The 13,361-nt window shown below is 38.9% G+C and overlaps 2 protein-coding genes across 2 annotated transcripts in view; one reads left to right on the top strand and one right to left on the bottom strand.

The window, feature by feature from the left end:
• The window catches only part of Dytn (dystrotelin), a 64,077-nt gene extending 58,111 nt beyond the window's left edge, over window positions 1-5,966 (top strand). The window contains exon 15 of the mRNA NM_001081658.1: window positions 5,666-5,966. Coding sequence (NP_001075127.1) covers window positions 5,666-5,802 — 137 coding nt within the window. The 3' untranslated portion in view covers window positions 5,803-5,966. The remainder of the gene's footprint in view (window positions 1-5,665) is intronic.
• A 2,029-nt stretch (window positions 5,967-7,995) lies between these two features.
• Window positions 7,996-12,849, bottom strand: Gm39653 (predicted gene, 39653). The gene is made up of 2 exons (NM_001370842.1): window positions 12,438-12,849; window positions 7,996-8,690 (listed from the first exon to the last, which is right to left on the bottom strand). The coding sequence occupies exons 1-2, from the start codon at window positions 12,847-12,849 to the stop codon at window positions 8,557-8,559; spliced, it is 546 nt and encodes a 181-aa protein (NP_001357771.1). The 3' UTR covers window positions 7,996-8,556.
• Window positions 12,850-13,361: the final 512 nt, after the last annotated feature.

Genomic DNA, 13,361 nt, shown 5'->3' with positions numbered 1-13,361 from the left:
GAGGGAGAGAAAGAGACACATAGACAGAGGAAGGAAGGAGAGTGAAAGAGAGAGAGAGAGAGAGAGAGAGAGAGAGAGAGAGAGAGAGAGAGAGAAAGAGAGAGTTATGTAGAGGGAGGTCCCCAAACCTCTTTAAATTCTGAATGTTGAAAGTTAGTAGCAAATGAATTAGGTTAAAACTTTCAAAAAGCGAATTAGATTTGAAGAATTGTTTAATATTCTCTTCTTATGGTAAAAGGAAAAACCATCTAACCTCTGGTTTTATGATCTCATTTGTTATTTCTTTCCGCTTGAGAGTAGAGTTCCCCACACACATCTGGTAAATCCTTTTCCTCTGGCTCATTGCTTTGCCCTCCACTTGCCACTGTCTGTCTCAGCTGTGAGCAGGGAAGACAGACGCTGTGCAGCTGGAACAGGAGAGTTTGGCTGGAAAGCAAAAATGCAGCAGGCCAACATGACAGCACTTGCCAAGGCTGCTCCTTTCTCACAGGCAGTAGGAAACATGAGGCTGAGTACAACACCAATCCCACATTCCTGCTCTGAAGGAAATCAGTTTGACTAGGTAACAATGTAACTAGGTACAGTTCAACACTAACTCTTCTAAGATCTGGTTGAACAAGTAACAATAAAGGATTGGTGCATATTTAAAAGATATTCTCAAGATCTCTCATACAAATTTATTCATATGTGTTTATACAAGTATCGTTGTATCATTGGAAGGGAAATCATAAAAGTCAAGAGTATTTCTAAATTCAAATGACATAATACATAGTATGCAATTAGAATTATTTATTTTTTAAACAATTTGAAGTACCAAAATATCATCTATTTCCAATTATCGTCTCATTAGTACACTTCTAAGATGCTTTCAATAGAAGTATGAGCACTACTTTTTTTGTTGTTAGTAGTTGCAGGGACTTAAAGAAAATCTGTCATGCAAGAGTGAAGGGAATTATCTTTACATTTTACATATCCAGGTTTTTTTTAATCATCGAAGGAAATCTTTATTGTTTGAATCAGATGGTCAGAAATACAAGTAACATAACTGAAACTTTGTGAAAGTATTAAGAAGGTGTCTAAACCAATATTAGTAAAATGTCTGTTTTGGTCTTAATTGATGTCCAAAGCTTAGTAAAGTAGTTGAAGCCAGCTTTCTGGAGAAGACATGGATGGAACACCACCTTGAAAGATATAGTTTTATGGATATGGAGAGATAGCTCAGCAGTTAAGAGCACTGGCTGCTTTCTCTGAGGTTCTGGTTTGATTCTTTTTTTTTTTTTTTTTGCTACATTTTTTTTTTAAAATTAGGTATTTTCTTCATTTACATTTCAAATGCTATCCCAAAAGCCCCCCCATACCCTCCCTCCCACTCCCCTACCCACCCATTCCCCCTTGTTGGCCCTGGTGTTCCCCTGTACTGAGGCATATAAAGTTTGCAAGACCAAGGGGCCTCTCTTCCCAATGATGGCCGACTAGGCCATCTTCTGATACATATGCAGCTAGAGACACGAGCTCCGGGGGGTATATTGTTGTTCCACCTATAGGGTTGCAGACCCCTTTAGCTCCTTGGGTACTTTCTCTAGCTCCTCCATTGGGGCCCTGTGTTCCATCCAATAGCTGACTGTGAGCATCCACTTCTGTGTTTGCCAGGCACTGGCATAGCCTCACAAAAGACAGCTATATCAGGGTCCTTTCAGCAAAATCTTGCTGGCATATGCAATGGTGTCTGCGTTTGGAGGCTGATTATGGGATGGATCCCCGGGTGCGGCAATCTCTAGATGGTCCATCCTTTCATTTCAGCTCCAAACTTTGTCTCCTTCCATGGGTGTTTGTTCCCAATTCTAAGAAGGGGCAGAGTGTCTACACTTTGGTCTTCGTTCTTCTTGAGTTTCATGTGTTTTGCAACTTGTATCTTACATCCAGGGTTTTTAACAACAAAAACAGAAGCTTGGACTAAAAGGAAAATTTGAGAAATTCCTAACACATATTATGAATTTGTTACTGGGGCTTTCCATGAGATTACAGGAAGAGCTTGTATAAAACTGAATGAAGAGTAGGAGAAGTTGTGGGGTGTGTGTTTGTTTTTGTTTTGTTTTGTTTCCTTTTTGGCTGCGTGGTTACTAGCATGGAGAGGCAGAATATGAGAAACCTGGTCCTGTCAAAGTAACAAGTCAGAGCTCCAGAAGTGAACCCTCAAAAAGAAGAAATAGTATCAGTCAGCTGGCAGAGGAATCAAAATGATCACCAGACAATAGAACACATGTGAGAAGGGGGGGAGGACAATCTAAGAAGGAGGGGAGGACTATCTGAGGCAAGAAAGGGGACGATCGAGCGGGTGGGGCCATGGTGGAGAGTGGCAGAGGAAGGGAAGCAGAGAAGGGAATAAATAGCAACAAAGTTTAATGCCACCTATATAAAGATTTCTAATGAAACCCACCACTTTGTATGATAACCTAAAGCAACTTAAAGTGTTTGTAAATTGCCGGTCAGATGGTCGATGAAATCAGGCAATTGATGAATCAAATTTTGACAAAAAGCAAAGTGTGTTGGATGAAACAGATAATTTGAAATTCAAAAAAGAAAAGAAAAAATTCAGTGGAAGCATTCAATGGAAAACAAAATCAAGCTGAACAGAGCTTCAGCAAGGTCAACGACAGAGCACCAAAGTTAGTTGGATGAGGAAAGTGAAGAGCGAAGAAACCCCAAGAGCAGTGTGGGATGCTGTGGAGCAGACAGACCACTTATGCCACAGAACAGACCACTGATGCTGCAGAACAGACCACGGTATCTGTTACATACATTCTAGGTGCAGAATAGAGGACCAGAAAGCATATCCAAAGAAACAATGGCTCCAGACATAAAGTATTGGAAAGACAACAGAATGCTACAATGAGGTCCCGAAGACCCCAAATTAGAAGAACTCACAGGAGCCCAGGACAAGACAAGACACATTATAATCAAACCATCAGAAGTCAAATACAAAACAAAACTATGAACCTGGCAAAAATGACACATGTGACACCATAAACACACTTCTCAAGCTAGAGATAAACCCTCTGGTGCATTCAAAATGTTCAAAGAAAAATAACACTATCAGCCAAAACTATTATAGCCCAAAAGCCACTTGGTGAAAATAAATATGTTAAAGAGGAATATAGAATACCCAACATACTGAAATGGAGCGTTTACCCACTTGCTTGTCTTGAATGCCATCAGAAGAACAGGGACTCAGTATCTCAGAATTTATTCCAGAAGAATAATCATAGACCAGATGGTTCAATAGTTTCTAGTCTCTACATCTACCATTCTGATAGTCTTCTAGCACATTCCTGATTTAAATTATGTTTAACTAAATAGTTTTGGTATTGTAATTTCCTCTAGACGATCAGTTTCTAATCTATATGCTATATTACTTCAACACTCACACACACATTTTTACCTAAGTACATAACCAATTACTTGGTGTGTGTGTGTGTGTGTGTGTGTGTGTGTGTGTGTGTGTGTGCATGGTTATGTGTACATAGATGTACCCACATTGTATGTGTGTGAACATGTACATATGTATGTGCATGTGTGGGCATGCATGCACACATGTGTACGACCGTGTGGAATGTGTGTGTGTGTGTGTGTGTGTGTGTGTGTGTGTGTGTGTGTGTGTTACAAGTATAGAGCAAGGAGAGGGGAGAGGACTGGATTCTTGAGTCATATCTTTAGCAATTTTTAAAACATATTTTTGAAGGAGCTTACAAGAACAAGAAAAACAACCTCTTGAGTATGAAGTGGGTACTGCTGTCCTGTTTCTGAATCACTCTATGAAAGTTTTCATTGGGGATGGGGGAAGATGGTTAATGAAGTCAACAAGCCTGCCACCTAGACTTATGGTCTGAATCCCATCCCTGGAACCTGGTGGAAGGAAAGAACTGAATCCTACAGGTTGTCCACTGTCCTACATGTGTGCTGAGGTGCATACTCACACATGCATGCACAGACTCACATGTGTGTACATACACATGTGTGCATAAATACATGCATGCACACACATATCCACAAACAACTAAAAATGTCAACAATTCAATAGATATAATTTTAAATTACTCTTTTTAACCATGCTGGTTAATGTTGGCTGTAGTCAGGCAATTGGAATGCTTTGTTCCAGGTTCTTGTATGTCTGGAGCAGTGGAAGACGATTTATAGAATAATGAATAATAATAATAATAATAATAATAATAATCTTGTATCCCACAGGAAATAGTGTCGATATGGCTGCAATTGAGCCATGACACTAGCAGAAGGATTTTCTGAGTCTTCATTCTATGAACTTGTCATGTCCTGTGTTGACTGTAAATTAAAATGCCAAATAACAGGACTTTTCTAAAAGTGAGTTAATTAGCATGGCCACCACTCACACTGTTTCTTACAGATAGTCATTCTTGACAGTTTAGGATATTTTGTTTTTAAAAATTATCTACACGTATGTGTCTTTACTTCTTCAACATGTTAGGGGATGTTTAAATGTAAATAAGAACAGATTTCTTAAAAATAAAAGCTTTTGTTTTAAAGATTATACACATCAAAGTTTTAAACAACAGCTGCCAAGTTCTGTTAGTTTTACAACACAACAGATCGTGGGAAAACACTAAAACCTTTTTAAAATTAAATTAATTTGTCTCATCTCTCTGATCCCTTCCATAACCACTTCCAGCCCCTCCCCCCTCAGATTCATGGCCTCTTTTTCTTTAATTATTAATGTTACTATATATTACAAGAACAAATGTATAAGCACATCCCACTAACTCCATATAGTGTTCCTGTATGTGTATGGTTTTGTATGTATGGGATTGACCAGTTGATATTTGATAACCAGTTAGGGGGCTCATCCCTGGGGAAGACTGAGTCTCCCTTGCTCAGTCAGTAGTCATTAATTGCTTGAAGCTCTTCATCTGGAGGTGGGGCCCCATGAGATTTCCCCCATGCACACTGGCATTTTAGCTGGCGCTGCCATTGCTCAGGTCTTAAACAAGGCGGCCATATTGTTGCGATTCCATGGATGCACTTCTCTGTCATATATAGAAGACACCATTATACAACAAATGTTCTGATCCTCTGTCTCTCACAATTTTACTTTTCCTTGATGTTCTTTGAGCCTAAGGTATAGATAGGGGTTGTACTATATCATGTATCCATTAGGCTGGGCTCCTCACAACTGTATTCTCTGCATTTTGACTAGTCGTGGCTTTCTGACGGAGTCTCTACTACTAGCTGCAGGGAGGTGGTCTCAGAATATAGCCATATTCTCTCTAGTCAGCTGCTCCAGAGTCACCTGGATATTCAGAAGCAGATTCATAGGCTGGACCCACTCTTGTGTTGGGGAGTGGTGAGCAAGGTGGTTCAACAGTCTTTAGGACATTATGATACAATGGCATTTCTATGACAACCCTCTGGAGTAGGCTTCTGATTTCACAAGTTTATTCCAGCAGCTGGGATGGAACTGTAGTTCCAGCATAGTAAGTTAAGTATCTTCTCTGTTGAGGGAAAGGGCAGCATCTTCAGGAATGAATGGAAGATGGAATCTGATTCTTCTCTGTGAGCCAGAGCTGTAGCCACATAGATCTTCAGGATCCAAGATAGTCTTTTCCTAAATGCCTTCTCTCTGTGTTGGTTTCAGGTCTGCAGCCTTTGATGGACATGGAGCTGTATGGTAGAGCCCAGCAGGTGTGCAGGGCCTTCTCTGTCCTTGTGGATCAAATCACCTTGCCCACTTGGAGTGAAGAAGAATCCAGACTCAAAGGCCCCTTGGTGTGATGGCAAAACCTTTTTCAGAATCTAAATTTTAAAGAAGTAAGCCTTCATCGTATCTCTAAAGGGTTGAAGTGGAGGGTACGAACTTATGTTTTGGTTATTTTCTTTAACTTCCCTTCTCAGCTATCTTAGTTCCTTTATATTGAATAAAACTTTGAGGGTGAAGAAAGGCAGAGGAATTAAAGGAGACCAGCAGGTCCTGGTGGTTGAGTTTCCATCAGGCAGCCACTCTCTCCATATTGGTGGCATTACTCAATTTTGTGATCTATATAGATGTAAACAACAGCCTTCAAACGACATCTGTAATACTGAATTGATGACCCATCTATCTGATGCGTCTGTTAAACAATATATTTAGAAAATCCACCACCACCACACACACACACACACACACACACACACACACACACACACACACGTACACACGTACACACACACGTACACACACATGTGAAACCTGTTTAAAATCTGGAACATGCCAGTGTTGATTTTTTAATTGGGATGTTGTATAGTTATGAAAGATATTTCTACTGAGGGAAATTGGACAACCTGTATTGTACATTAATGTCTCTGTACCATTCCTTACAATCATATCTAAATCAACAAGTAGCTCAAACATTTTTTTGAAAACCCTGTGTTGGATGAGTTTTACCAAACACTTACATGGGTCCTTTCCCCTTGGGTTGAATTGTTATCATTGATGTTTATATTGATAATCAGGATAGTATCTAACATCTTTTTGTCATTAGCACACTTTATTTCTAAGCATCTTTTATTTATTTATATATTTAATTCTCATAACAAACCTAAGGAGTCTTTAGCTTCTACAGGCACAAAGAGGGCAGATGACTTCCACAGTCCTTCAGCTAGCCCTCCCTTCATGCTGACTTCGAACCCTGTGCCTGAGTCTATACTTCAGTCACTAATCATGCATTTCTCTCAATACACAGTGTCATGACTCCAACGCTTTGGTATTCAAGCTATGTTACAGAAAGACAGCTCAGTCATTCCTAGGACTGCCTGCAAAGTGAAGCAGGTCTGGGCATGCCTAGGACTACGCTGTTTCTCTTCAATCTAATCCCAATGCTTACATTTTTTCCTTTTCAGTGGCACTTAATATAATCACTTTCCTTCTCGAATCATTCCAGAGCCTTACTTACAATCTTGATAAGCAACACTACAGAGTAGGTCAGCTCGTTATAGCTACCCACTGCCTGTTTTGAACTGGCTACGAGATAAAAATGGATATTTTTTAAATGGCTGCAAAGGATGAAAGAAAAAAAAAATCTGTGATGCCTAAAAGTTGTATGGATTTCAATGTCCATACCCACACTTCATTGGACTGCAGCCCTACTGTGTTGAATACCCTTTAGCTTCTAAAGGCACAAAGAGCCCCTCATGCTGCATTTGAACCCTGTGCTCAAATCTTGCTTGGTTCACTCCTGTTCTACCTAGACAGGCACAGGGCAGCCCCCAGCACCAGTAACATTTATGTCCCAAACGTTTATGGAAAAAACGAAAACTTTTAGCTCCTATATGGAATACAGCAATGGGGGAAGAACAGAGAGTTGTGCTCCTTGGGTGGTTTGTTAGAAGTAATAATCTAGTCAAAATGATTCAAAGAATTGGATGAAACACCTTAGACTAGAAAACAGGATGTGTTGTAAATCCCAAATTACTGATACTAGAGAGTTGTGTACACACAGTTTGCCTCTGCATTCCCCACTAATCCCCCAACGAAAGTTCATCTTCTGATACTCTTTAGACAACTTTTCCAGTTAGAAGATGGCCCCAAATATCAGCAAACTTTTCTTGAGGCTAATTGCTAATATATCTAAACTTCACTCTTTGTCAAGCTTTAAGAGAAGGGTTATAAATGTGAGACTAATTTAAGTTAAAAAAGAGTGTCATGACTAGCTCTCACATGCATTGATTGCCTGGGCTCTGCTTGGGCAAATCTCATGTAGGCTGATTTTTTTTTTCAGGAAAAAAAAATGTATCGACAGGTTTTTCTTGTATCTTGTTCACTTTCATTTTATTTTGCTTTTCAGTGCAAAGTATAACCACTTATAGAGCTTTAATATTTAATCAAACAGCAAATACATAATTGAAAGATAATTATGCTACCTTATTAGAGTTTGGACACGGTTCGTGCTAATATTAAAGATTCAAATAAAGAGAATCCAATAACATCAGTTGGGAGCCAAAGCTTTTATTAATTTTGTTTTCATTAGATGAATGTTTTATTCCCCTGTGGTGTTTTTCTTCATTCCATATTCAAAACTATTCTCTCAGATGAGGCTGAGAATTGCAGACCATCAGCAATCTCATTCATGCGTACAGTCCTTCCACACCAGTTTCATAAACCATGCGGCAGTTAATGGCTTGTGATTTGTGTGGCTTATGCTAGCTAAATATGTGGCCCTCTAGTTCATCCACGCTGCCAGGCAAAGTATCAAACTCTAAAGAGACAAGGCCCACATCCCCAGTCATCTTTGGAAGTTCTTTAGCTCCTGTAGACAGTGGGGTGGTCAATCAGTTATTACCATGAGAAGAGTCCAGCTAATGATCAAGATGCTGAAAATAGGATTCTTAGAGAATTTGACATGGTATTCATCTCTGGACATTTACACCGCTTAAAATACATAAATAGTTGATAGGAAAATATTCTCTCTCTCTCTCTCTCTCTCTCTCTCTCTCTCTCTCTCTCTCTCTCTCTCTCTTAGTTGCAAGTGCAAGTTAGCTCTAAAAGTAGCTTTATTTTCTCTTTACTTCCAGCTTCTTTTTTCCTGTGAACCTTGAGCCCCGCTTTTGCATTTGCATGCTTGTCAAATCTTCAATCAATTCTTTCTTCTTTAAGAAAAGGGTTCTAAGGAGCTGAGAATATGCACCTGAAAATAGAGAAAAGGAACTTCGTAAGGCCTCTTCATTACAGTTTGGTTTGTTGTTCTGCTTACAAGAAAGAATTGACATTTTTGCTACTCTACTCTCACAATTCTACATATAGTTAGAACATACATGTAAACTTGTATTTACAGTACCTTCTGTCTTGTGAATTTAACTTATATAACCTACGTAACACAAATTATTGTTATTTATAATATGTGTAAATTAAGGCAGCATGTGATTTTTAAGTTTTAGAGAATCATTATATCATGTTTACTACAGGAACCTAAAGCAAACATTTTAAACCACCAAGAACTTAACCTTCCAGAGGCAACGCTGGCCTCACTCCGTGCTTACTCCATAACTTGTTTCATTCTTACCCTATTTTGCTTATATGGATTATTTCCACATTCTTTATAAATAATATTGTTTAACTACTACTCCATTGAGGACATACGGATTTTCTCTATATTTTTGGTAAAGGATACTGGAATGAAGAGTCTGGTACAACAGCATCGGCTGCACTTCATGACACTTCCTGACAATCGACTTACAGATGGGTGCTTACAGAATATGTGGCTTAGAAAACTTCTTCAGCAAAGAGGAAAGCCAAAAGCATTGAAAGATCAATTTGTGTAGTGGAAGCAGTGTTTTCAGTCTAAAAACAATAAGAACTATAAAAAGTTGTTAGACACTTATCACAAACGTCATCAGATTTTAAACCTAAATTTTAACTTTTTTCACCACAAAAACACTCTAAACTCATAATGTTTCTAGAACATTTAAACTGTCAGCCCCAGAAATGCAGGTTCTACCATGCCCCCATGTCTTGGCAAAGCAAAACCTCCCGTAGGGATAGGGTATCACTTTTACACAGATGATATTGTGCCATAAATTTTTTTTATTTTCAGAAGTCTTTATTTTAGAAGTCTTTAGTGCTTTCTGAGTGAACTCTGCTATTTCCTGTTTGTGGGTTAACTTTGTACTGCCCTAAGTCAACCAACCAAACAACCAAACAACCAACAAACCAACCAACCAAACAATTAATCTCTCCCCCCCCCCCACCATCTTTCATCTCTCCTCCTCTCTTCATCTTCCCATCTATCTCTTCTCAAACTCTTATCATATTTAGAGCTTCCTAAAAAGACACCAGGATTTGGCTACTAGACAGTATGTCTTTCTAGATCAAAAGTAATGTTTAGAATATTTCCTCATGATGTCATCTGCAGCTCTTAGAATTTTTAGAGCTCTCATGTGTAACTTCTGTTCCTGCTTATTACTGTTATAAACAGCAGTGGTGTCATGGTCATCACTCAGCTCAGTCACCCGTTTTGGGGGTAAAGCTTTTTTCCAATTGTCTCCAGAGTTAGGGCCTTTCACAGAATCTCAGAACATTCGAGACTTTGTGATCCACCAATTTCTCTCCATCGCCTCCCTTTCCTGATGAAAGGAATAAGAACCTACACTAATTGGCTTTCCTAGGGTTCCATATTGACTTGAATGTCCCTTGTTTTTATATTTGTTGATGTAATATTAATAAATGTGATATACTATTTACAGCATCTCATGGGTCACATATTTTAGCTAAGCATGATTCATAGGAAGATTTCATAAGTGACTTTAAAGTAATTTATTTTAAAGTCATAGGAACAAGAGCTCTTTGTGTATTACGTATGCAGTAATTTTAGCTATATCTTTTTGCCCTATGCTATGATTTCCCTGAGAACTATGGGGACAAACACCTCTTCAACCTCACCTTCATTCCAACTTTATAGCACTCCATCCCCTGGAACAAAAGCAAAACTAACCAGAGGATCCACCCTGGTACATCCAGAGCCTGCCTGAAGCACTCGAGACTAAATGAGGCTTCTTGAGAGGAAACCGCAGTGTTCCTGTAACTATTTAACTTCCCAACATGTATCTCCTTGACCCAAAAACTCCATCTTACTGTGGTTAGACCAACCAAATGGAAAATCTCATTTCCTGATCTTCAAACAACTGCTTGTGCAAAACATTAAAATAACTTTAATAAAAGGAAACATTGGCTTCTGCTACTGAGCTATTTGCAAATCAACTTTTTCTAAAGTTTGCACAGCAGCTGAGGACATCTCAACTCTCCAGTAAAGAGCAGAGAGTGACTTTCAGAAGTTTTGGAGGCATAATTCTTTTCATGTTTCCTTCATTTATTCTGGAGACGTTTCTTATACTTGTGGAAAGTGAACACAGGATTTAAAAACACAAAACACGGTGGTATCTTAAGTGAAACAGCCTCCTCTGATGGAACTGAATAAAGCCTTACAAACCACCATCAGGAGGCTTCAGAAGAAGAAAATATATGGTTCTTATTAGTCAATACTGATATAATGTTATACCTATGTATATAAATAGTAGAGAATTATCCAGTTTCTTGGCTCAGCAAATCATGAGGGATTTTTTAGGTACTGAGGTTAAGGCAAACTATGTATTTTAGAAGTGCTCCAAAAAATCTTCACTGTGGAACAGTTATTGACAGATTGTTTTTTTCAATTGAACCATTTTAGAGACATATAACAATGCTCACGATTAAATATTCACTAGTAAAAATTAGTTATGCCTTGATTTTCCACCAGTGCATAAATAATTCTTTTTTTTTTTTTTTTTTGTTAGTGTAGGTATTTTATTTTATTTTTTTTTCCATTTTTTATTAGGCATTTAACTCATTTACATTTCCAATGCTATACCAAAAGTCCCCCATATCCACCCACCCCCATTCCCCTGCCCACCCACTCCCCCTTTTTGGCCCTGGTATTCCCCTGTACTGGGGCATATAAAGTTTGCAAGTCCAATGGGCCTCTCTTTCCAGTGATGGCCGACTAGGCCATCTTTTGATATATATGCAGCGCATAAATAATTCTAACTACACCTAGATGACCCTTGCTACTAGATTTGGAAACTTATTGATGGAAAGAACACCCAAGAAGGAAGAAAAACTATGATTATGGCACAGGTATCTCTCATAACTTATTCCCTCACACTCTAATTTTATATATGGGACATTCCTGATAGACCTCTAGAGAGGACTAGATTTGAACTACTATATAGTATTTACTGCAGTGAAAAAAAGCCATTACACAACTTATTAAAATTAATAACTTAATATGAATTAATTGCTTATTTATGATTCATTCAAATGGCAACAAAGTATAAATATAGGTTAGTTGGTATTCTTGCTCCTGACATCATCCATTAACTATTTCTCAAGATATCTCTTCATTTGCATGAGAGCAGTGTTTTGTTTTTACTTTAAAGGGGGTGAGAATTGCCGTGCTGCAAACATTTCCCCACTCTCAGCTCCTATTTATGTCTTATTAGTCCCACTCCAAGGAAACACCAAGTTATATTTGCATTAACAATACAAATTGTCTTCATTTTAGAGCAAGCTTTACACCTATACATTGCAATTTTTACATTGAGTCTCTTTCTTCCTTTCTCTCTCTCTCTCTTTCTTTCTTTTCTTCTTTCTTTCCTTCTCTCTTTCTTTTCTACTCTCTTTCCTTCTTTCTCTTCCTAACGACCTTTCATTTTCACATGAAGTTCTAGAGTGAATCAGGCATGTTGACATGAGAGGCTATTCTGTTATTTGAGCCCTCTTGACATCCACCCCTTTAAAGGACCAAGTGAGATATTGGCTTCCCCTGGAGCCCCTTCCCTCTACCTCACACATTCGCACATTCACACTTGAGAGATAGATTCAACTGGTCAGGACTATGCACCTTGTTTAATCCCTGAATGTCTCGTCAGCACTTTCGAGACTTTCTCTTCTTCTCCAGTCAATTCTCTCCTTCCTAAGCCATGGTTCCTGGAGAGGACACAGTCTACATAGATGTCCCAGAAGAGTTGGGCCAGATCCCAAAATAGTGCCCCATGCTTCAAGTTCTCAGATGACTTCAGGTAGATCATAAAATCCCAAAAGCCAGAGACAGTGTTAGAAACACGAGGCTTCCGCATCTCCAGAAGGAGCATGGAGGAGGACTCCCAGCACTGCGGATCGGCTTGGTTAAGAGTCAGCAGGTCTGTCTGACTGTGGCAGAAAACGGGAGACACATAGCATATTCCCACAATGAACAGGGAGCAGGCGAGACTCAGGGAGCTGTGGATCCTGCTTCTGGGCCCAGGATCAGCCATGGTCCTGCAACTGTACACATAGAAACACATCAGTCCAGGCTTGTTTTTCACTCAGTAAGGGAAATGAGTGTGCCCCTGAGAATACTACTCCCAGGAAAAGAAACACACCACATTACTAGTTAGGAAGAGACAGATCCTTCTTCCCCTGCTACAAGCTTTGTTATTCCTGAATAACTCTTTCCCAATCCAGATTGGGCACAAACAAGATCGCAAAGGTAAGAAGACTCCCCAAGGTGTATTCCTTGTGAGATGATAAGTGGACTGTTTACCCTGGGTTGTATCTTAAAAGAATACTGTGTGAAAATTAAAGCTCTGCCATCTTAACACAAAACCACACTATAGTTAGGGACTTGATGTTTTTTTATGTTTGCTTGTATGCTTTCCTCTTTGTATTAAATTTTAATTTTCAAAGGATGTTAGGCTTATAAAAACATTATAACAAAAATAAACTCACAGTTGGTGCTTAACTTGTGGATAAATTTATTTCAAGACTGGAGGGCAAAGTAAAACTA

Source organism: Mus musculus, chromosome 1, assembly GCF_000001635.26.
Source record: "Mus musculus strain C57BL/6J chromosome 1, GRCm38.p6 C57BL/6J".
In the NCBI taxonomy this organism is placed as follows: domain Eukaryota; kingdom Metazoa; phylum Chordata; class Mammalia; order Rodentia; family Muridae; genus Mus; species Mus musculus.
This window is presented reverse-complemented; position numbering and strand designations above follow the sequence as displayed.

Coding starts and splice junctions, on each gene's coding strand:
- Gm39653 (NM_001370842.1), bottom strand. CDS start 12,849: ATGGCTGATCCTGGGCCCAGAAGCAGGATCCACAGCTCCCTGAGTCTC. Junction 8,691..12,437: donor ACATTCAGGGATTAAACAAG/GTGCATAGTCCT, acceptor CTCTATTTTCAG/GTGCATATTCTCAGCTCCTT.